The sequence below is a fragment of the Lissotriton helveticus genome, chromosome 2_1 (assembly GCF_964261635.1).
Source record: "Lissotriton helveticus chromosome 2_1, aLisHel1.1, whole genome shotgun sequence".
NCBI lineage: Eukaryota > Metazoa > Chordata > Amphibia > Caudata > Salamandridae > Lissotriton > Lissotriton helveticus.
In genome coordinates this window covers 1,693,650,350-1,693,675,692 of record NC_136059.1, presented here as the reverse complement: position 1 = coordinate 1,693,675,692, position 25,343 = coordinate 1,693,650,350, and the positions used below count along the sequence as shown (strand labels likewise).

At 46.5% G+C, this 25,343-nt stretch overlaps 1 protein-coding gene across 2 annotated transcripts in view; it reads right to left on the bottom strand.

Annotated features, from left to right (window-relative positions):
- The window catches only part of ECPAS (Ecm29 proteasome adaptor and scaffold), a 709,962-nt gene that overhangs the window by 353,246 nt on the left and 331,373 nt on the right, over positions 1–25,343 (bottom strand). For both annotated transcript variants that reach the window (XM_078676653.1, XM_078676652.1), the window contains exons 23-24: positions 12,208–12,309; positions 229–352 (exon numbers count right to left, since the gene is read on the bottom strand). In XM_078676653.1, the coding sequence (XP_078532779.1) occupies positions 229–352; positions 12,208–12,309 (226 nt within the window). The remainder of the gene's footprint in view (positions 1–228; positions 353–12,207; positions 12,310–25,343) is intronic.

Genomic DNA, 25,343 nt, shown 5'->3' with positions numbered 1-25,343 from the left:
CAGTTTAGTACTCCCAAAAGTATACGACTTTCACAGATTTTCAAGTGCATGCCTTTGACTTTTCATGAATCTCTTAAAGATGACCAGAAATCTCAGAAATCTACTTAAAACATCTAAAGAACCTAATGTGTGCAAACGTCTGATTTTGAAAAGCTAGGCTTTGTGGATCAGACTCTTGCATACCGGTTCAACAGAGATTGTTAAAAAAAATACATAGCAATTGTTTACCAGCAGGAGGAGTGTATTCTTCCTCGGTCACCATCCAAACATCCCGGGCTGCTACGGAACTGGTTCCAATGGCACCACTGGTAATGGCTTCCCCAACTGTGAACTGAAGTTCTAGTTGCTTTGCCTAAACATTCAAAAAAAGAATAAAGTATCAAAGTATGTGGGTATCACATTCGATGACAAATTAATCCAGTAAAATAATATTTAACAAGAAGGTGTTTAAATTCTTAGCATAAGGACATAGCATAAATTAGATTATCAGGAAAAAGAATTATGCTGGCTGTGTGCAATATCGAACATCGCCTGCAGGAAAGAAACCTCTATACCAATAACAATTTGATAAAGCTATAAAGTAAAACTCTAAATGGTTGCTAACACCAAATCAGCAATGCAAAACAAAAGTGAAGTTGGGTGTTTTAAAGCGTCACTTACTTTTTAATCCATAAGAAGCACCATTTAAGTGTTTTGAGTAAGTGACCTGTTGGTGCTACAAGGCCACGCTAATGGCATTATGTACAGCATATAAATAAATACATGTAACGTAACAACACAGAAGGACTGATTGATTAATTTTTTGATGCATATAATTAATGTTCCATCTTCTTAGCATCTTCTTAGGAGTGTATCTGCAAATTGTGACTTCATTCCGTCACTGTTTTACGAGCCACTGTTCCTGAAAATTAAGTAATATCTCTTTCTTGATAAATCAAGGATCATTTAAGGTAGACCCCTCCAGTGTTTGGTGAATGAGCTCACCAATAAAGCACAATGAAGTGAAACAGACGATTGCTGCTTAAAATCTAAGCGATTCTACTTTCAGAATTATATCGCTTTTACCGATAACAACATTGGGAGGCTATTTTGATAAAGGTACAAATATCCAATAAATTACCATATATTGCGTTAATGCGCCAATGCCGCACCAGAAGCATTCAATGTAATCTGTTCTAGCAATAGTTTAATTCACCACAAGTAAAATCCTTTCAGGTGGCTATGTGCTTACAACCCGAAAATGTAGTCTAGGTAGATCAAAACCTGATATTGATGGAGCGAGTTGGCAAACGCAAAATTTTGTGTACCTCTCGCAAAGTTAATGTCCCATAACATTAATATTTACTGATTGCACGTTTTGCAAAATTAACCAACCATAGAATAAAATGCACACATTATTTTATTATTACACACGGGGAGAACTAACTTGCTTGCATGATTGCAATAAAAACTAGCTAATATGTACTGTTATTGTGTTGTGAATTAATGCACAGCTTGAAAAATAACCAAAACACAATTTAAATGTGCTTATTGTATTCATTTATGTGGTGGAGAGGTCGAAATGTAAGTATAAAATGCATTTACGTGGCTTATTTGCTAGGTAACAACTAACTGGGAAACATTATTTAGGTGGGAGGTAAACAGAATGGGTTTAAATTCAATAATCAACATAAATCTGTGTTTGTTTTTACGATAGTTCCAAAAAGTGGCCTCTGAGGCCTATGCGAAAGATAGCTGCTCGGGTAAACTGTGAGCAGGAGCTGAACTGCGCAGGCACGCCAAAAACCTGCAAGTTAGAGTGAACTGCCTGTGCTCGAGGAGGTTCAAGGCTACCATGGCCCGGTACCTAGGATGGGTGCCAAGCATGGACGATGTAATGCTTAGAGCCTGGGAGAGTTGATGCATGTTTCAAATGCAAGGAAGCGCCTAAGCCCGGACTGATTTAAACAAAGACCCTTTATTTCTTGCTGACACGTTGTGAAAATAATGCTGTAATGGTGAAGAAATGTTCACCCACCCCGATTTTGTCCAATGAGAGACCAAATAAATGATGGTAGTTACAATTTAGATGGATTAAGTTGGAGAAATAGGGTATAAAAACCCCTGGTTTTAGCTAGAAGGGGTAGCTCTTTCGATTTCTACTGGAGATGCTGCCCGATTGCTGACCGATTCTGGATGTAAGATCCTAATGATTTATTTCCTTGTTTGCTTTGCAGGATTGAAGGATAAGATGAGGGTGTTAGTTAGGGATGTTAGGAGAGAATGAATTTGGAACTATCTGTTCTTTGCTAATCTTTAACTGTCTTCTAAAATAAAGTGATTTTCTTGAGCTCTAAATAAAATGATCGTTTTGAAATAAAGTTTAAGATTTTACTGAATAAAGATTTACTAATGCATAAATGTCAGACATGATAACGTTTTTCTTTGGATAAAAATTAGATAAATGAAGAAGTAAAAGCTGGTCTTTGATTCTTCCTACGCCTAATTTTCATTCTAGTAGATCCATTGCCACTATGGTGGTGTGTCTGAATAATTAAAGTCTGGATAAAACCATGGTAAAATGTTTAAATCTGCAGGTGTAAATAATAAATAGTTAAATAGGTTTAGACGCTCCACCAAATGTTCCTCATATTATAAACAGAAGGCTTTCTAAATCTAAATCGGGGGAATATCTAGCATATCTAAAAAACAATGCTGAAAATGGTGGGGGCATTATTCATAGAAAGGAAAATGTTAGTTATCCAGCTAGCATCCGTTTGTAGCTTGTAGTGCTGCAGATTCACATGTTCTGCACAATCCTGTCATCTAGTGTTTGGCACGGACGTTTGAAAGTTGTTTTTGCTCAAAGAACTTTTGGTCAAAGGATGTGCTGTGAAGAGGTGGGAGTACTGTAGACCTGTACTGGCATGCTTTCCTGAATAACACACACATGCAAAATATAAACTGCTGTATGGCTGTGTCATTCATTGCTGTAATCACCTAACTGTGGATTTGTCCAATACAATACAAAGAATTTTTTTTTTTTAAAGATGTCCTATGACCGCTCTCCCTTAACCCACAATGCACCAGCACAAAGAAGCCAATTCAGATAGTTTTTTTGCCCCAGCAAGTGTGTCTTAATTTTGCATGAAAGCAGTGACTGCAGCTAAGAGTAACATAATACAAGTGCACGTCAATCCTGCTTTTGGCAAATGCAGTATATATGAGCTGCGGATTTGAACCGATGCTTTAATGGGTTCAATTTGTTTTCCCAAACAGTAATGAATAAATCTCTTCCACGCTGCTGTGTAGCAGGCACGCATGGTGGGTCTGCTGACTTGCGCAGGATATGCAAACACTCCTCTGGGTGTTGAAGATAACCATGCTCTAAGACCTCAGATGACCGATTGCTAAATTTAACTGCTTGAGGGCCGGATGTCTGAGCTCACCTTGATGTTGAGTTAGGCAATTTGGTCTCAACATTAGCTGATTTTGAAGATGTACCGACATTTCTAGCAGCATAGAATACCATGGCTGTCTCTGTCAAGTTGATGCCAATTGGATGAGAATCTCTGATAATTGCTGCATTCTTATAACATGTGGGATCAGCAGAAGTGGAAGTAAAAGGTAAGCAAATATCCCTGACCAGGTAATCCATAGTGAATTACTCATGGGCTGGCGGGTGTGGGTAACTGGAGGTGAAGGTTTGTCATCTCGAATTCTCCTTGGTGGTGAATAGATCAATTGTGGGAGAGACCCACTTGTGTCCTGCTTAACAGTCTGCAGAATTGTTGTCCACCCCAGAAGGTCTTCCACTAACAGCATTACGTTGTCCTGAATGACCCCGCGACAAATGTTTTGGGCCAATACTGACTGCAGGGAAAAGGGAGTCTACCCTCCTTGCTTCTGGGTGCTTAAGAGGACTGCTTTGCCTTGCATTAGTGAACAAAATAGTATGAGTCCTAATTAGATTGTTGTGAGCTCCAAGAAATTATTAGTGGTATTGCGTCCAGGTCCTTCGGTCCTGTGATTAGTCATGTGGCTGATATGCACTTCACAACCCCATGAATGAGGCATCCATGGAAATGGCCACTTGCGGAGGAGGGCTCAGAAAACGACTGCCCAGCAACAGATTTGGGACCCTGGGAAAATATTTGCAAGTACCCATGCATTGGAAGAACAACAATCTCCAGAAGGCCCAAAGAATAATGACTGGCGAGATAATTTTGAAATATTTGAGACGGTTAACATTGTCAAAGGTGAACATAATACATTCTTAAATCTGGTAACTTTCCTTTATTCAATCAAAAGACACTAAAGCACCCCAATGACCCCAAAAGTTACTTACTGCAATTCTTAGTAATCCTAAACCTAAAAGAGAAGGCTTGATTCCCCTAATCAAACATGTTTCACTACAATACCTTCTGATAAACTATGCCAGATATGAAAAGCATGAGCATTAAAATGCTATGAGCTGCTTAGAAAAGTGCTGTTCATGCACTGAAACTATTATCATATACATGGTTTAGTAAGCAATTCTATCCTAATTCCAAAATGTACAGCAAAATTAAAAGTCTGCTTAAAACGGGTGATTAATTTTAGTTCAGTGACTTCACAATAGGTGTAAACTGGTAACAAAGTCAAAATAGAGCTAAATCATGCACCCATCTGGAACCTGCTATCTGGAACAAGGTATGATGCATGTTTTATATGTTGTTTCTCCATGGTTAGTAGTACCTAGAGAACATTATTTGCTTCTGTAGCTTGAAAGGCAAAATATATGGACTTCATCCGATGCGTTTACTTCATCATGTAGGGCTGACGTTGTTGACATCTATTATAGATTATATATACATTTTAAGTCGTCTCTCTTTTTTTTTTTTAAAGATGTGTATAGATGAACAAGTTACTTAACTTTGGTAATGGTCTTTCATGTGGATACTGTATCCCATCGCTGACGTATCGCCGAGTATTCCCAGGCCACATACTGGATCCAGAAACTTTTCATAGCAGTGCTCCCGCACGCCACCCGGTGGTACCGTGCGGATCCACATTGTCTTTCTTTTACCCATGAAGTGATAGATCTGAGCCACATAACAGCACCACCCTGTGCTCCTGAGTCAGTTTCTTGCTTGACTCTTTCCGCACCCTCGGACATAGAGCACAGAACAATTTGAGGTACCAATGTGCAGATCTCCAATTTAGACCTTCTTAGACTGAACAGGAGCCCACTCCACAGAACAGAAAGTGGCAAGGCAGCTAGGGCTCTGTGAATAGAGCATTGACCAGGAAAAGGGTTACCAATGATAAGTAACTTGTCCTTCAGAAGGATATTACAGATTCCTCACCTTTAGAGTAGATACCCAGTTTGTGAAGGCCCTTGCAAAAGACAAAATATGCATATTAAGGATATTGAGAATATCTGGACTCGTGGTCTCGACTAAAGGATGTTGATTAGACTTGGTTTTTGTTTTACTTTCTTTCTATTTTTAACCCTTTACTTTTTTCTAATTTTCGAACATACTTGTTTTAGAATCTCCATAAAAGTTGGTTTAGGGAATAGCCGGACTGACTGGTTAAGCGAGAAGGCGCTAGGGACCTTAATGTGTGATGGGATGCAACACGCATATAAGGAGACGGAAAGAGATCCGAGGACCCCGTCCATTTACAGCTTGAGGAAAATAGTGGGAGTAACAATGCATCCCAATTTCAGATGGCCCCTGTAGAAATTAGAGCTTTAAACTCTTGCAGTAAGAAGGAAAGGTGCTCCTCTGAGATCCGGTCTGTGAGGGAGGAAGCTGCAGTGGGTCAGAATAGAAGGAGATAGTCCTTCTGAATGGTCTGGAGTACTCATCTGTCAGATGTGATGGTTTGCCAGCCTGGGAGAAAGTGTTCAACTCTGCATCCATAGGGTGGTTGTGCGCCACCATTGGCAAACTAAAGCAGCTGGGATACTGATATCACAGGGGAGGGGGTACTGGAAAGATTAATACCCTTGGTGATCTGCGCAGTGCCTGCCTGATCCCTACTCCCGACCACAAAAGCACTGGGGTGACTGCTTTTTTGTGGGGGGGGGGGGAGTAGCTGCTTCCAGCTGTCTGTACAGTAACCATCGAGTAGTCAGGAGATGCTGAATCTGGTGAATGTACTTTGGCTCGACTTTCCATCAAATATTCTCAAGTGACAGCTTGCTCGCCAAATATATAGGAGCCATCAAAAGATGATATCGTAAGGGACGCCTGCACATCTCCTGTAAAACCTGTAGAACACATCCACACATGGCGACTGAAGAACAAAGGTGTCGACTGCGTGCCCCAAGTAATCAGAACTAACAAGGCCAGCACGAATGACATATATGGCCACATCTTGACCACATTGAAGGGGTTGAGCCAGGGAGCCTAAACCTCTACAGGGACCACAGGCAAGAAGATCTCAGTGACCAAGTCTCAGAGACGTGCAGATATCAGCCTAGCAGGCAAACCACATTGACTATCCAGAAGGCTAGACTGGCCAAGGAGAGCATTTGATTTTCGAACAACTCAATTCTTTTTACTCCCTTTCCCGGGGAATCATGAAGAATTAATGAGGATTCACCCTGCTGGTGCAAGCTTGGAGCACCAAACTCTCAGGGGATCAGTGCAGTTTAAGAAAATCAGGGTCACCATGCGCTAGTTTATAGCTTATGGCTACCTGCCTGTGCACCGGTGTGCAAGAGGAAGGCTTAGACAAAGTGCCCTTTAGGGTATCTGATAGAGCTTCGTTGAGAAGGAGTAAGGGCTCAAAGAAAGCAGGCCCTGGTTGTAGAACTTCTGTAATGTTGTTTGTCTTAGTTCAACACAAGGCAGTTGTAGGTCTAGAACTCAACAGAAAATAAAATTACCACTACAAAAGCAACACTCTCCAGTCAGTGGTCAAAAGGGTGACATCAACCCTGTATCAGGGGAAGTATCAAGCCCACTGGCCTCCTCGAAGTCCATATATAAACTCGCATCATTGTAATGTGGAGTTAAATCAGCGCCATCATAACTTCATCTCGGTGTAGTGGCAACATCTGGTTAGAACCTGAACCAAAATGTTGATAAAGTCACTGTAGTGTCTGAATCAGGCTATACGGGAACCGAGTGCACTTGAGTGGAGTCATAGAATGACCTCTGTAGAGACCACGACCGAATCAGCTCATGGCTGAACGAAGGAGTCAGCATCAGACTCCTTCTCTGGTACTTGCAGCCTGAGATCCGGCATAAATGGAAGAGGGACAGGCGCAAGTCTTGGAGACCGGATGGAAGTCGGTACTGGAGTTTGAGTATAATCTGAGACTGTTTCTAGGGGCTCAGAAGGTGTAGAAGAGGAATTCACCGGCGTCTAACCTAGCCAAAGGATTCACGTGGCCCAAAGGTGAACCAGAAAGAGTCAGACGAGTGCCACAAATATGCAGTATAGCCTATTTAAAGGCCTCGACTTGCTAGGACATCGAAGATGGTCCTTGTGCATCTGGAAAAACTGAAATCATTTTCTCATTCAGGGATTGCAAGCGAGATTGATTGAAACCTGGATGCCCTTGCATCTTTTCTTTAGATGGAAAGTGTCAGGATGAGGCCCTGTCCTGCTTTGTCTTTTTATGTGCTTTCTTAGCTTTGCACTTCGACTTACCACATGACTTTGATCATGAAGATCTGTTGCAGGATCACCCCCGAAAGCTACAAGCAGATCCGCGTTCCTGACTTGGAGCAGACAAGCATTTATAGGACGTCCGTAACTTTGTCTATGTTCGGCGATGTACAGATTCACTTCATGGTCCCAGATCACCTCCAGGTGGATGAGATGAGGACACCCTCATCACACACTGGAGTATTCTTTGAGCCCAAACATCAAAGGAAAACCTTGTGTGGGTCCTTTATCCATTTCTAACGGTCATGGCATGGTTGAAACCTGAAGTTGGGAAGCTCTAAAGGTGGTCGCATGGGGGCATTGTTTGGGGGCGCAGGCAGGTATAGCTCAGCTAGAAAAATACCTCAACAAATTAGAGACACTATTGGCATCCAGCGAGCAGGAAGCCACTGGGAGATCCTCAAGGCGGTTAGATTACCACAGGGAAGAGCATGCACGGCTGTTAGAGCGGTTGAGATGTTTTGATTATGAAGCGCACTCTGCGCAGGCGCACCACTTGGGGGACAAAGCGGGGAGACTACTCGCATGGCTTGTCAGTCAGAATGAATCATTGGCTTCGTTAGCATCGGTACGCATGGCCCAAGGAGGCATAGCATATACATAGCGAGATATACTTGATGCGTTTGTGATGCCCTATCCGGACCTATACAAATCTTGCATGCAGGCCACACCCTTGCAGCTGCAGCTCTACCTTGAGGGGATAACGCTGCCACATCCTACACGTGCCCAAAAAGGGGAACTGAACAACCCCCTCCTCCCGGAAGAAATTTGGGACAACATATTCTCACTCTCCAATGGGAAGTTGCCGGGTCCTGATGGACTACCGACTGAATTTTACAAAGCCTATGCGCATATACAGGTAACGCAACTGATGAAGGTGTTCGCAACTGCGGTTGATGAATCCACTCTTACGGACACACAGAACAAGGCTTTATTGGTGACTCTACTCAAACCCGATAAGAATCCTGAATCCTTAGGCTCTTATCGCCCTTTAGCGCTCCTAAATACTGACTACAAAATCTTCACATCCATACTTGCAAAGTGTCTCTCGCCCTTAGTGAAAACGCTGGTGCATCCGGATCAGAAATGTTTTGTTCTCGCTAGGAGTACCTCGCTCAACATTCACAGACTCTTCAGGGTACAGCATTACGCGGTACACGCATTGCCCCGCTCTGGCTGCCTGTTTCTGGACCTAGAGAAGGCCTTTGATTATTTGGAATGGGACTATCTAGCGGCAGTCCTCCGTAAATACGATCTTAGAGATCATTACATGAGAATGGTTCAGCTGCTATATCAACAGCCTATTGTTCGGGTTAGGACCAGCACGCTCATTTCAGAACCTATTCGGGTGAGACGAGGGACACACCAGGGTTGCCCCCTGTCCCCGTTACTCTTCTCCCTAGCCATGAAACCACTAGCGATGTTACTCCGCAATGATAGCGAGGCGTGGGGAATTGAGTTAGGAGACGGAATGCATGCGTTCTCTCCACGCTGACGACCTGTTTTTGTATGTTCGGGACATTACCGACATCTTATTGTCCATAGCACCAGCACTTACAGCCTTCAAAGCAGTATCAGGCCTCTGGGTTAACTGGGCCAAATCGGGGGTTTACACTTTTTAGCGCAGACACAGTCGAAACAGAAGTTCTCCTCAGCGACTCTCCCCTCCTGTGATACTCTACTATGTTTCGCTATCTTGGCATCTTCATATACAAGACGCCTGATTTATTAGAAGGCCATATAACGAGGGCAATATCAGCAGTCAGAGCTCAGGTACAGTTCTGGAAGTCGCTCCCGCTAAATGTCATGAGCCGCATCACCATGGTCAAGATGATCGTCCTCCCAAAACTATTATATCTCGAATCTTCCGAGATATGTCCCGACCAGAATATGTCGCGAGCTGTAATGTATGTTTCGGGACTTAATCTGGAACAAAGGCAGGCCTCGAGTAGCCTTGTGGAAGCTATATGCTCCCGCTAGTCAGGGAGGATTGGCAGTCCTTAATTTGGAGATGTACTATATAGTGGCCCAGCTACAGTGGGTGACGAAGTGGCTTGGTGGCAGGGGATTGGAGGACGCTGCGACTCTGCAGCAGCCTTTGACCCAATCACAAATCTACCACCATTTCATACCATCGCCAAGCCCCCACGACCATCGCAATTACACTTAGCACTGGCGCATAAATGCTACAGGCGAAGCCTACATCATACCCGCGCAACGCTCCTGTTCGCTCCGATACTCCCACTCCTAGGGACACCCAGAGGGAGGACCCGCACTTACAGGGACGCTCTTACACATTGGCATACAGCGGAACTGTATACCCGTTACTGGATACCCTGTGCGACTCATATTCGGATGGCGTGCTACTCACATTCGATGCCCTGGCGAGAGACAGTGGGTAACCGGAAGGGCAGTTTCTATTACATACTTCCCTAATTAGAGCCCTGTGGGCCTCTTGGGGGAATTTGACGATTGGACCGCCCACACACCTGTTACTTCAATACCTGCATGTCTTGGGGCGGGTTCACACATAGTGCACTGGCTAGTGGCGGCTCTCCTTACCCATACACCGAAACCGATGCTAAGTCTCTGCACCCACTGGGAGAGGGCAGGGGCACACCCTGTCCGGAAAAGGAATGGAGTGCTATTCTGGCCAGCTTCACATGCATTCAGAGGAGCTCTCAATTCAAACTGACACAAACATTATACAAAACGCGTACCTTTCACCCGATATCATAAACAGATACTTTCACATCGCCACATCTGCATGCCCTTGGTGCCAGCAACTTAATGCAAATTTACTCCACATGCAGTGGTCTTGCGAGTCTTTACACACCTACGGGCAGAAGGGGGCCGCAAAACTTGCATACTGCACTAAAACCTCCTTGCCACACACATGGGCAGTGCACATACTAGGGTTTTACGCCAGGTCTTAAAAAAAACAAAGTCATGACACGATTCTGGGATCTGGGCTGATAGTAGTTCGAGCTTAATTACGGAGAGGTGGAAACATAATACTCCCCCGGAAACGATCAGCTGGGAAAGGTCGCTCACGATCTGAGCGCAGGCGGAAAGCATGACATTACATAGGGAGGAAACAGCAGGACTCCGCAAGTACCCCTTAGCGCAATACTGGGATAATATATTCACAGCCTTTAAGAATGGGAAAGACGTAAATAGTACAGATGCCCCTCCCGCCAATACCTCATCCAATCCCAGATGGTCCTACATCCAGAGATATAAAGTAACCACGGACAATGCTGTGTCCTGTGTGGCAGTATGTCTGTGTAATAGGTCCATCGCCGTGCATCCCCCCTAACCCCCAGCCACTAGCCTAGATGATAGCAGTCTCTAATACTTAAAGGAGCCCAAATACAACCCTGGCAAGCCACAGTAGGGCCCAGATCGAGATGAGAAGGTGAAGGCCTGGTAATGCTACGTATATCCTTTTCGCTGTAATGTGATGGCAGTTTCCCTTTTATTTATTGTTAGTTTTGAAGCTTGATTAATATAGGTTTTATTGGCCCACCCTTCTTTTTCCGCACAATCTCCCAAAGTATGGTTAGTTGCAATACAAGCTCCTATTTTCCAAGTGGGCTGCCGATTCAAAGCACCTGATTTAGACGTCTGACTAAATAAGACATATTTGCAATATAATGGGCGTAACTACAAGTTAATTGGGAATTGAAAAAAACACAAATATTAGCAGGAAGTAGCATGCAGTGTTTTACAACTATAGACCACCTGCAAGGACGACAAAGCCATTGTGTACTGTATTTGACTTTATGTAAAGTGATACAAATAAGACAATTGCTTACATAATGTAGTTTTGTAGGTGCAGATGTGATGCCTATGACAACTCTACTCTGTTACTAAACTCAAGAAAACCAATAAAGATATTTAAACAAAAGAAAAGATTGAAACCTGAAGTCTTAGGTGGGCACATCGTTCCATGGCACACCGAATTTCTATTTGAAAAATTGCCAGAAAACAAAAAAATAGGAGTGGAGCTCCAGGGTCAGAGTTCAAAGGTGTGCAAGAAAGGAAACCATGTCAGCATGAGGGAGTGGGGCGTATATAACGCTACGCTCTGTCACTTCTGCTGCACCACAAAGCCAACTTGGAGCCATGCAGCACCCCCTAGCGGAGGGTGAAAGCACTGCTAAGAAAATTTTAGGATCCAGTCTGGTGCCTGGAGGATTTTGGAAAGGGGAGGAATCTGTAGTTCGAACTATCCATCAGAAAAAGATATTGCCATCTTGCAAATTAACAAAATCATTGCTTCTACTCAGCTTTACACAGTCTTTAAAAGTCTTAAAATATTTATTATTAACTTTACATCCACGCGTTCGATTGTTCTTTTAAACATATTGCTGTTTAAAAATCCCCATTTAGCTCGACTGCACTAATAATCGACTTTATGCAGACAATTTTCTTCAGCACAAATCACAGCAGATTTTGTTGTTGATTATTAATATTACATTTAATGAAGGATACAGAATATCTACTTTCAGAGCTGCTGCAAGACTTATTGCAACGGTGTGCACAAATGAACCATACCTCTACTGAATCCATTAGGCCTTGCAACAATTTCTTCTGATGGGGAAATTCAGCATCTCCCACTGGAAAGCATCCCAGTGTTAGTATTGCTCGTTCCTTTGCCTTTAAAAGACGAAAACAAACTTTGTGAGCACTTCAAACAACAATTAAAAGGTAATGCGCTGTTCTTTTAATACAGCGCCGACAGGTGGGTATTGAAGACACTCCATCTTAAGATTCAGCAGCAAAGAGAATAAAAGTCCTACTTTTGTAGTAATCCAAATATTCTTATTAAGAGGCTTACCAATTCCAAAATAGGAGTGTTTTTTATATATATAAATATATATATACATATACACACACACACACATATATATACACATATATATACACATATATACACACACACAACATACACACAATTATGCAAACCCTACAAGCCATGCTATCTAGAAATACACAGTGATTCTCCCCCCTCCTGAATCTTAGTAACCACCACCTACGAGAACTGTGGGGAAAGGAAGGGTGAGTGGCTCAGAAGAGAGGAGACTAAAAGTGCAAGAGGTAACATGGCCAGTGAGCTGTTTCTACGCTGTTTCTACTTAACCAGACCACTTATTTACAATAGGGGCAAGAACTTAAAAGCAGAAATGTAAAGATATGGTTACAATGGCAGAGTAGTTTAAGTAATCCAGTCCTGGGGAACAGACTGATTAAAGTGTGTGAGCACTCTGCTTCTGTGAGAAAGTGGCTCTATAAATACTGGACTAGAATGAAGTACAGTGTGTATAGAGTCCGCCAACCCCAGAGGTATAACAGAGGTTAAAGTCAGAACTGACCTTACTCTCCAAAGTGGTAGCTTGGTCGAGCAGTAAAGCAGTACCATAGGACAGTGTAAAGCATTTGTTGTACACACTCAGTCAGTTAAAGGTTTCACACACTCAATAACTGAACTCCAGGCCAATTGTTGTTATATCCTCAGATATAGTTGTTTTATTTTTAGAACCAACAGTTAGAATACTATACTTTTCAAGTTATGTTCTCTCATGTAAATACTTTGCAAAGGAGCAATAAAGTTTGTGCACACAATAATTACAGGATAGATAATAAGCAACACAGTTCTGAAACACACTCTAGCATTGAGCTCATTGGGTTTTTTCACAGATAAGGACAGTTGATTACTTTATGAATTACTTTGGTAGTTCCAGGACCAGGTCTTAGATTCAGTCCTGGGGTCTAAGCTGAAACCAGATTACCAAAAACGTTTTAGTTACTGTGATGAATTTCCATGAATATAAAGCCGTTTTAAAAGTTCACACTTTGTAACTTTTCAATGTAAATCTGACAATGTGATTCAATGGGAAGGAATTCAGGTTGCAGGTAAAGTACGATCGCGTTACTTTTGTAACCCAGCACTGGTGTCCTAGGGCCAGCACTGGGGGCTTGACTCAAAACAGGTAGGTAATTGCGTTTCAGTATTTCGTACGATTTTTAAAGAATATTTGCAGTTTTCAAAATTAGCCACTTAGAAGAAAGTTCATAGAAAAGCAGACAATGGGTTCCTATGGAGAAAATACAGATTACTAGTAAACCTGCTAGGGATTACTTTGGCGGTTCAGTACTGGGCTGAAAGGTACAGTACTGGCTTCTCCCTTGATCACAGGTGAGTACTTTAGAATTCGCACTTTGGCTGATTTTATAGGAATATTTTCAGTTTTCAAAACTTCACACTTGGAAAATTTTCGAGTAAAAAATGGGTCAATGTTATCTAATGGCAGGTAAGTGAGTTACTGGTTTCCAGGTGAGTACTTGGTTGGTGAAGTTAAGGTTCTGGGTATAGACTCAGGGGTCCCCCAGGGTCAGGTAAGTACAGTTAGTTCAGTCCCAGCGGCACAGGGGCGGCCGGGTGCAGAGGTAGGTAGGCCCAATGATATCCAATGAGGGAAAGGGGGCCTTCGGTTGGTGGCTGCTGGCTGGCAGGCCACGCGGCTCTGGGAGCTGGGCTCCTGGTCACTTGCTCAGGGCAAGGGGGGAAAGTAGGATAGAACAAAGGGGTCACAGCCAGCGGCACTCGGGCGGCTGGTTGCAGGGTGCTTTTGATCCATCGGGCGCTCAATGTTATCCAATGAGGATCTTGAAGAGGGAACAAAGGCTGCAGGCTCGGGGACGGAGACTCTCCAGGGGCGACCAGCACTTCAAGAGGTAAGTTGGGATCTTGGAGCACAGGTAGGTACCCCAAAAGGAGGCACAGGGGCTGTAGGGTGCAGGGGTGTCTTTGGGTGTCGGAAAAGCTTACCCTCGGCTGGTCGCGGTATGGGTGGCCCCTGGTTCAGGCGTCGGCTGGTTCGCCGAGGAGGGTCTTTGGGCACTGGACTTCGGGTCCCAATCGCCGGGGGGACCTCCTCGTGGTCTTGGTTCGGGTTGGCCCGTGCCGGGCTCGGTTGGTGCAGAGTGGGCTGGTCCGGAGCTTCCTGGTGGGCACCAGGTGGGTGGTTGCACCCCTCTCTCCGCCACAGACGAGCCTGGGCCTGAGGGCAGAGATGCGCCCCCCCCCCTTCCCGGCCGCGCTGTTTGGCGCCGGCGGTGCCTGACTTCAAGATGGCGCCCTCGGGGACACACTTTCTATGACCGGCAGACGCAGGCTACGGGAACACGAACGCAGAGGATAGTGCCCTGGTGGACTCTGGAGGACTTTTTCGTTGGACTAGTCCCTCCCTACATACCCTGCATCCTACCCACCCTTCCTCTATGCTGTGAATGCTGCTGTTTTTTCTTGGACAGTTCTCGCTGGACTCTAGCCCTTCCTTCCCTCCAGACCTTTGCATCCCACCCACCCCTCCTCTATGCTGGTACTCGTGTAGTGTTTGCAGCGGTCCTCTGTACTCTCTACCACCCCTATATTACCCCTAGAGTGTTTCCAGTCACATCCCTCCTGTCAAGATAGATGATAACTCTAATGACTAGTTTACTATTTGATTTTTAGATTGTATCCATGTGTATCCCCTCCCTGGGTTAGAATTATAGCTTTTACGACTAATCGCCTGTGGAACTGGTGGAATATAGCCAGGTGTACCCCTTCCCCCGTGTGAAGAGATAACCCTACCCACTAGAGCAAAAAGAAAGGTGTTCCTGAAATGTGTAACGTAACTGATTTTATGTAAAGTGCCTTGTAAAGGGGCAGCTGAAATTCCAGGAGCCTAGTCCCGACAGCTCGACGACTTCGGAGGGCTGGAAGTGGTCCCCCGCTACACAGCGGAGGAGGGCACTGGACATCGAATGCTGTCTTATGTAAAGCGCTCTGATAACCTAACCTGTTCAAGATCCTGAAATGTGCAACGTAATTGATTCTATGTAAACTGCTGTGATAACATGTAACGGAACTGGTGCTATGTAAAGCGCTCTGATAACCTAATCGGTTCAAGTTCGCGCTATAGAAAACTCTAAAAATAAAAAAATAAAAAATAAAATGGGAGTCCCAATCTTCAAGAGGGTCAAGGCAGGCAGGTCCTCTGGGGGTCCCAAGGTTGCTGTCCGCGGGGGTCGCCGGGTTTAGGCAGGAGCAGGTTCCAGGATCAACAGGCCGGTAGGGCTGGGGCCAATTCAGTTGTTGTTGTCCTGTTAGCAGCTGCACGGCGGGTCTTCTTCTTGATCTTCTTTCTTCTTTTTGGTATCAGGATCGGAGGAAGGAAGGTTCATGGAGCCCCTATATACTGAATTTAGGGGTGTTACAGGTAGGTCAAGGGCAGGGACCAATGAGTCCCTGCCCTGGGGTGGGCACACCCCTTAGCCTGCTCCTCTCCTGTGGTAGGGGGGCAGGAGCCAAGTTGTGATAGGGCAGGGCTCCCCATCTTCAAGATGGCCGGAGCCCGGGGTCGTGCTTCACCTCGTCTTCCCCACCTTGGGGTGGGGTTGGCACAGGCTGGCACCCCCCCTTCCTGACGTAGTTTTCCCGCCAGTCTTCCCGCCAGAGTGGGGGGCAGGACTGGTGGGGGCTGGTTGCTGGGTACAGCAAATGGTCTGGAGAAGCTCACAGAGGCGACATGCCTTTGAAGCTTCCCCCTGCCCATCCTGGGGGAGGAGACCGAGCACCTCGCCCAGGATGTGCATTGTTGCAGGCCTAGGCTCTCCTACCCAGGGGTCCAGCAACAGGTCTGTTGTGTGGCAGCCTCTGCAGTCACTCAGCCAGACGTGGATTGTAGGTTAGGGTTTCAGAGGGCATCTCTAAGATGCCCTCAGGTGCATTTTTCATTAAATCCCACACTGGCATCAGTGTGGGTTTAACGTGCTGAGAAGTTTGATACCAATCTTGTCAGTCATCAGTGTAGCCATTATGGTGCTGTGGAGTTCTTAATGACAACCTCCCAGCACCATATACTCTTAATGGCATCACTGCACTTACAGTGCCCAGGACTGGCCCTGGGTACTGTAGGGGCACAGGGCTCATGCACCTGTGCCCTCACCTCTGGCATAGGGCACCTAGCTAGAGGGGTGGCTGAAGTATGCCAGGGCAGTGGGTACTGTGGGCATGGCACACAGGGATGTGTGCCATGTCGACTCTTGTTTTAGTTATGTACTTAGGCACTCAGCCTGCAGAGGCAGTGTGTGGGTGCCAGGGTACAGGGCCCCTAAGGGTGGCACAATAAGTGCTTCAGGCCTCAGGGGTCTCCCCTGGTCACCATGCCCTGGGTACCTAGGGTACCATTTACTAGGGGCTCACAGGTGGCCAGAGATGCCAATTGGGTCTTTTGTTTCAGCATAGTTTTAGGGGAAGAACACAGGCCCTGGGTACCTGGTTGGCCGGAACCCAGGGCACACTCAGTCAAAGCACATCAGCAGTTCAGAAAAAAGTGGGGGCATACCAATGCAAGAAAGATGGCACTTTCTCACAGCTTCTGTAGGAGGAATGGTGACAACAACACGCATTGGGATATAACTATTAGTTGCCTACCGGATTTCATTTATTAGGGCATGCGCACATGATGTTGCTGAAACCAACAGGAAAAGCAATTTTGCTACCCAGAAAGTTAACCCGTTGGAGGCAATAACATCTGGAGATATAAGATACAACAATCCCAAAAAGACAGGGGACCATTTGTCTAGTATTAGAATGAATGCTAAGCTGTGTCAGTACGGCAACAGGGTGGTCTATATAAAGTATGCCCAGTTTATTTGACAATCTACCTATGCTATTCCAGACAAGCACCCACTATAGTGAGCACTAAATTGACTTAAATATAAGGTTGGAAAGTCTTCTTGTTCAGGAATACTGGTGACCTTTCCTAATTCTCTGAACACCGCAAATAGATTTGAGCTGCCTAACATATAACTGCGGAAGACATACTACTAGGTTAAGAAGTTGGCCAGTAGGTTACGAGGTCTTCACCCCTATTTTTGTTAAGATATCTTTCCACATGTGAGCGTGTAGGATTTTTTTGAGTGGACTCTTACAAAACAGCAATTAGGATTGAGAATCAAACCTCATTGCTAGTATTAACCTATATCCACAGAGTTACTCCCTTCCAAGTGAGGAGGTTTGAACAAGTATTCAGTTCAAGCAACTAACTTCCTAGTAAGGTTTACTGTTGGACTTGGACTTCTCAGCAGGGTCATTCCCAAACTTTTTGGCCTTCAACCTCCTGTTTTCTGAACCCATTTGTGTTGGATTTTAGGACTCTGTGCATTTTACTACTGCTAACCAGTGCTCAAGGGATTGTGCTCTATTTCAAACATGGTCAAATAGGTTTACAACCGATTGACAAATTTGATGTAGAGGAAGTACCTAGTAAAGTTGTACTACGTGCACCCAGGGCTTGTAAATTAAATGCTACTAGTGGGCTGCAGGACTGGCTGCGCCTCCCACTTAGGTAGCCTTTAAAAATGTCTCAGGCCTGCCATTGCAGCCTGTGTGTGCAGTTTTAAACTGCCATTTCGACCTGACAAAATAAACATTTTGCCAGGCCCAAACCATCCTTTTTAATACATATAAATCACCCCTAGGGTAGGCCCTAAGCTGCCCATAGGACAGGGTGCAATGTATTTAAAAAGTTCTATATGTACTTATATATGTCCTGATAGGGAAAACAATATACATTCATTTTTCACTACTACTAGGCCAACCTTTCCTACAGGATGACACTGAATTAACTTATTACATTTAATAAGTAATAACTTTCAATTGGGAGCAGGGGGGGAATGCAGAGTTTGGTCTCTAAAGAATTTCAATGTAAAACACTCTTTAAGGGTAACATTGGATTTTAAGTAAAAATTCTGAAAATGTCATTTTTAGAAAGTTGGCATTTTCTTGTCCAAAGCATTTGACGCCTTCAGCCTGTATCCTGGGTCATATAACTAAGTGTAGCTGGCAGTTGTTTTTTGTGTATTGCTCCCAGACACTGACAATGAGGGAAAAGGTGCTGGAAGGATGGGCCATTTCTGACCTCATGGGGGGAGGGGACGCTGTCATCTGCCACACTGGCACATCACAAAGACTCTGTCTCAGCAGAATCACAAAGGCTTTCAAACTAGTCTTTTGAACCCCCAGACAATCTGGGGCCAGGACAGGGAGGCAGAAAAATCAAGACACCCTGGTAGGGGGAGGGCTCTAGAAGCTTCCCCACTTTAAAGTGGCACCAGGTATGAGTAGTGCATCCTCAAACAAAACTCATCAGTACACCTCTGGACCCGTGGAAGACTCAGGACTACTGTGTTGCTCTGCTGCAAGAAGGAGTGCTACTCTGCTGCCTGAGTGAGAAGGACTAATATGCATCTTGAAACCAGGACCACCAGAGTGACTCCAAGGGCTAGCTGGCTGGCCGCCTGATCAGAGCCTCAGGGATAGAAAGGGCTCCAACTATATTGAACACTGCACCTAGACTCTGCCTTCTGCGAGTCCTGTTCCCCAAGTTGTGCCACCCCAGTCCTGGACACATGGAAGTGGACCTGAAGGTGCTCTACCAGGCCAGTGGAAGTCATTTGGGTAGAACCGGCGCAGTATGATACATCTCCTTGCAGCTCCTCATCAGAACCACCTCTGTGCGATGCATCCCTGATGCAGGACCCAGCAGCTCTTAGGAACAATCACTGCAAGACATCTCCAACGCACAAGCTCACATTGCAGTTCTGAAACTCCTTAGAACCAATGGTGCATCCTTGTTGCAGGACCTTGCTTTGCAACCCGCAGCTCTCTGGAATCGCCGCTGTAGCAGGCATCCTCGATGTGAGATCTCACAACGCGCCGCAATGAATATGCTACTTACCAGTATGCATCTGTTCTTGGCATGTAGGGCTGCTAACATTCATATCTTAGCATTAGATCGCCGCCTAGTGTTGGGTCCGGATGATCGCACATTGTTGTCCTGGAAGAGTCTTCGAAGTATCCTGAGATAGGTGGCTCCTCCCCTGGACTACAGTGCGCATGGGCATCGGCTCCATCCCCAGATTGTTTTTCGCCATTGTGGCAGAAGATGGAGTGAAAAGTGTAAAGGATGTCCATGCTAATAAGTGAATACAATAGTATATCTGCAGCTGCGACAGGCACCGGGGAGGAGGGTGGGCGATATGAATGTTAGCAGCCCTACATGCCAAGAACAGATGCATACTGGTAAGTAGCATATTCAGTTCGAGGCATGTGGGCTGCTAAATTCATATCTTAGCATAGAATACATAGCAGTCCCTCCATCAGCGGCGGTTGCCCGTGCCAGCTGCAGAAACCTGAAAGAGTGTCTTGAGAACAGCCTGTCCTACAGCTGCTTGCTGCTTGGAATGTACGTCAACACAGTAGTGTTTTGTAAAGGTATGTGGTGTAACCCACGTGGCTGCCCTGCAAATATCCTCTAAAGGAATGTTCCCTAGGAAAGCCATGGATGCCCCCAGTTTGCGTGTGGAGTGCGCCCTTGGGGGTATCGTTAAAGTGCGCTTGGCCTTTTGATAACATATTTGGATGCACTTAACAATCCACCTGGCTATTCCTGCTTTGGAAATAGGGTTGCCTTTGTGTTGTGGTGCGAAGGCAACAAAAAGTTGCTTTGTCTTTCTAAAGGGTTGTGTCCTGTCTATGTAGTACATCAACGCCCTCCGTACGTCTAACGTATGGAGCATTCTTTCCGCCACCGTTTGTGGGTTTTGGAAGAATGCCGGTAAGTCAATAGTTTGGTTGAGATGAAACTGTGACACCACCTTCGGAAGGAATTTGGGGTTAGTACGTAGCACTACCCTATTTGGATGAATCTGAATGAATGGCTCTTGGATTGTGAGCGCTTGCAGCTCACTAACACGCCTTAGCGACGTGATAGCGATTAGGAAAGCTACTTTCCACGTTAGGAACTGGAGTTCACACGAGTGCAGTGGCTCAAAAGGTGGTCCCATTAGTCTGGTGAGGACCACATTGAGGTTCCACACCGGAGCTGGTGGTGTTCTTGGGGGAATGACTCGTTTCAGACCTTCAAGGAAAGCTTTAATGGCAGGCACTCTGAAGACAGAGAGATGCTGCCTGTTCTGAAGATAAGCCGCTATGGCGGATAGATGTATCCGAATGGAAGTGTACGCTAGATTGCACTTGTAAAGATGCAACAGATAGCAAATGATGTTAGGGATAGATGCATCTAGCGGGTTGATGTCATTGGCTGTACAGTAAATGACAAAACGCTTACATTTCGCAGCATAGCATGCTCTGGTAGTTGGCTTCCTTGCCTCCTTGATGATGTCCATGCATTCCGGAGGTAGGTTAAGGTATCCAAACTCTAGGACTTCAGGAGCCAGATTGCCAGGTTGAGCTGTTGCGGATCTGGATGCTGAATTTCTCCATGGTTCTGCGTCAAAAGACTGGGCGTGAGGCGCAGTCTTTGATGCGGCACCACCGAGAGTTCGAGGAACGTGGTGTACCATGCTTGGCGCGCCCACGTTGGAGCAACTAGGATGAGAGTCATCGCGTGCTGCCTTAGCTTTCTCACGACCAGCGGTATCAGAGGGGCTGGTGGAAAAGCGTACGCAAATTTGCCTGACCAGTTCATCCATATCGCATTGCCCTGCGACTGTGGGTGAGGGAACCTGGCGGCAAAGTGTTGGCATTTTGCGTTTTCTTTTGTGGCAAACAGGTCTATCTCCGGATGACCCCACTGCTGGAAGTACGGGTGGAGTACAGATGGGTGTAACTCCCACTCGTGCATCTGATGGCTGTATCTGCTGAGCAGATCCGCCATCTGATTGTCCTTGCCCGGGAGGTGTTCTGCCATGAGGAAAATGTTCCTCTGAATGGCCCACTTCCACATGCCCTGAGCCAGATGAGACAGCTGTGGCGAGTGGGTGCCCCCCTGTTTTTGAATGTAGTACATCGCGGTCATGTTGTCCGTCCGGACTAACACTACCTTGTTGCACAGATGTACAATGAAGGACTTGAGCGCCATGAAGATTGCCATCAGTTCCAGATAGTTGATGTGCATCTTCTGTTGCTGCGTCGTCCATAGTCCCTGCACTGTGTAAGTGAGCAGATGAGCTCCCCATCCCTGGAGAGATGCGTCCGTTGTCAGGATAATTTGTGGCACTGGCTCCTGGAACAGTCGGCCCTTGCAAAGGTTGTGTGGAGTCCACCAATGCAGAGAGTCGTATGCCCGACTGGTAACCAACACTAGGTCTGTCAATTGTCCCTGAGCCTGTGTCCACTGATTTGCTAAGCATTCCTGGAGCGGACGCATATGCAACCGTGCGTGAGGGACTATGAAGATGCAGGAGGCCATCATGCCAATCAACTGCATGAACACTCTCGCTGGAAGTGAGTGTTGTGGTCTGAACTTTTGGATTAGAGACTGCATGCTGTCTATCCTGACTTGGTTTGGCTGAGCCATGGCCGTCAGGGTATTGATCGTCGCACCTAGGAACTGCCGGACATGTGCCGGCTGAAGATGCGACTTTGGGTAGTTCAACGAGAAGCCCAGATCGTGAAGGAGGTGAATGGTAGTTGACATGTCCGCGGCGCACTGTTGTTCCGACTTGGCCTGAACGAGCCAGTCGTCTAGGTAGGGGTAGACATGAATGTTCTGCCTCCTGAGGTGCGCTGCTACTGTCGCCAGACACTTGGTAAACACTCTTGGGGCTGTGGTCACTCCGAAGGGTAGGACTTTGAACTGATAATGCTTGCCTTGGATAGTGAATCTGAGGTATTTCCTGTGGGACGGGTGTAGTGGAATGTGGAAATAAGCATCCTTGAGATCTAAGGTTGCTAAGAAGTCCCCTTGGTTTAACAAGGGAAGAATTTGTTGCAGTGTAAGCACATGGAAGTGTTCTGATAGTATGTACAGGTTGAGGGGACGTAGATCTAGAATGGGTCTGAGAGATCCGTCCTTCTTTGGAATAAGGAAGTACAGGGAATATACCCCTGTGCCTTCCTCTCCCACCGGCACGAGCTCGATTGCGCCTTTTTGCATCATCACCACTACTTCCTGCTGCAATAAGTGCAAGTGCTCTGCGGACATAGGCCTTTGCGGGATGTTGGGTGGAGTGGATTTCAACTCTAGGCAATAACCATACTGGACTAGTTGTCGCACCCACCTGTCTGTGGTGATGTTTCTCCAGACGGGCAGGAATTGCTGCAGTCTCCCCCCGACAGGTGTTAAGTGGTCGGGGGCAGCGACAGAGAGTCACTGTTTGCTTGGGGTAGAGGAGCGGGAGCTGTTGTTTCCTCTGCCGCGACCTCTGTTGCTGTTATTTCTGTAACCTCCCTTGTTCTGTTTTGTGAACGAGGATTGTGCTCCACCTCTTGAGAACTGAGATTGTTGACCCATTTGTCCTCTGGTGACTCCACGTGCACCTGAGCGACGAAAATTGCTGCCACGAAACTGTTGTGACTGTAGGGCCCCCATGGACTTAGCAGTTTCTGTGTCTTTTTTTATTTTTTCTAGGGTGGTGTCAACATCTGGACCAAACAGACTATCAGGATTGACTGGCTGATTAAGAATGGTTGTCTGAATATCTGGTTTAAACCCCGAGATGCGGAGCCACGCCTGTCGTCTCAGCATAACGCTAGTGTTGATAGCTCTAGCAGCTGTGTCTGCGGCGTCAAGTGCACACTTGATGGCTGCGTTTGAGATTAGCTTCCCTTCCTCAATAAGCAGTTTGGTGCCTTCTTGGAACTTTGGAGGCAGGTGTTGTATAATCTGTTCTAGGGTGTCGTAATGCGCCCTATCGTAACGTGCTAAGAGTGCTTGTGTATTGGCAATGCGCCAAAAATTTGCGGCCTGTGCAGCTACTCTTTTGCCCCCTGCCTCTAGCACTTTGGACTCCTTATCCAGGGGAGGAGCTTCACCCGTCGTCTGGGAGTTGGCACGTTTCCTGGCATTGGCGACCACTATAGAGTCCAGTGGCAACTGTCCCCGGATGTATGCGGGGTCTGCAGGTGCAGGTCTGTACTTCTTTTCAATACGTGGATTGACCACTCGTGCTCTGGTAGGCTCCTTAAATATGTCCCCAGCATGCTTGAGGACTCCTTTAAGCATAGGCAGCGTCTTTACTGTCCTTTCAGAGACTGAAAATGTGTCGAAAATGAAGTCTTCCTCTATCGGGTCAGCATGCATGTCCACATCATGATTGGCTGCCGCCCTCTCAATTAGTGCATGAAAACCTGCTGAATCCTCAGTTGGGGATGCACGTGCATTAAAAAGCTGCGGGTCATGCCCCACACTTTGGGTGCCCTGGTCACCAGTGTCATCATATGAATCCGGTTGTGCATCTGGTTCATTGATAGGGAAATTGTATTGCTCGTCCTCATCATACCCCTCACCCGCAGAGTGTTCTGGTGAGGGAGTAGGGCTCCGTCTCGGAGGAGGCTGGATTGGTTCCATGAGGCCTGAAGCGTCAAGGGGCACCCTTTTCTTTTTCAGTGGGATGACATATGAGTCCACTGACTCTGAAGTGATTTTTCTCTTATAGAGGGTCAATTTGCCTGTGTCAGCGTCGATGAAATGCTCTGAATCATCCTCTGATTCGAGTACCCGACGTGGAAGTGGGCCAGCCGTTGAAGAAACCGTCTTCTTTGGTGCCGATTTGGTGGAAAAGGCTTTCAGCGCCTCCTTCGGCGGCAAAATAAAGAGAAGTTTGCCAGAAGGCTTTGCTGGATTGTCCTTTTGCGCCTGCGGCGATGATATCGGAGCCGAGGCCTTCTCCCTGATTCTCTGTAGTGATTCGGCGATGGGGGACGTCTCACTCACAGTGGGTTTTGGCGCCGACGAGGATGTCTTGACCTTTCCCTCGGATCCGACGTCTTTGTGGGCCTTGTGCGCTTTCGACGCGGATCCCGCTGTCACCGACCCCGATTCCTGGGACCGGTGCGCAGACGTGCCAGTCTTCGATCCGTGCGCCTGCGTAGCCTCCGTGGAGCCGGCTTTGGCGTGCTTGGACGGCGGCGCCGCTGTTGACCCGTGCCGACCATCTTTCTTAGAGGACCCCTCCTCTGGCGTCGATTTCGATTTTGCAGCAGCGGAATCGACGGACTTCTTCGACTTCTGCGGACCGGAGGTCGATGGAGTCGATGGAGTAGCGGGTACAGTCGTTTTCGCCGGCACGGCAGCCATCTTAGGGACACTCGAGTCCTTAAGATTCGGTTTCGTTTTCGGGTCGGCCATCTTAGATGTAGTCGATCCCGATGGTTTCGGTTTCGGTTTCGATACAGTCTGCTCAGCAAGTAAGTCCGTGGCCGGGCCAGAAGGCGGGGCTGTGGCTTGCGGCACTGGGTCTTGGGTAAGGCCTACAGGCGATCCCGTGACCCGGTCGGTATCCTCGTAACCTTCGGGGCAGAGCTCGTCCCCTGAGCTATCCGCCGCGGCCCCATAAATCTCTTCGTCGTCTCCTACCTCGTCGACGTATTCAAGGCCTTGACCCACGACTCCGTCGTCGTCTACCGGATCCGCCTCGACCTCCGTCTCGGGTGGGGAGATTTGAAGATGATGACCCTGTTCCTCTTCTTCCTGGTCGCCGAAGATGTTTTCCGGATCCGGGGCCGCTTGTCTAGCTTCCATGCGCACCGCGCGCCGAAGCTTGAGAGTCTTCTTAGACCGGAACTGTGCACAGGCTTTGCACTTGCCGTCGTCGTGGTCAGGCGAAAGGCATTTGTTACAGACGGGGTGTAGATCGATGTGTGGGTACTTGGACCCACAGAGCGGGCAGTACTT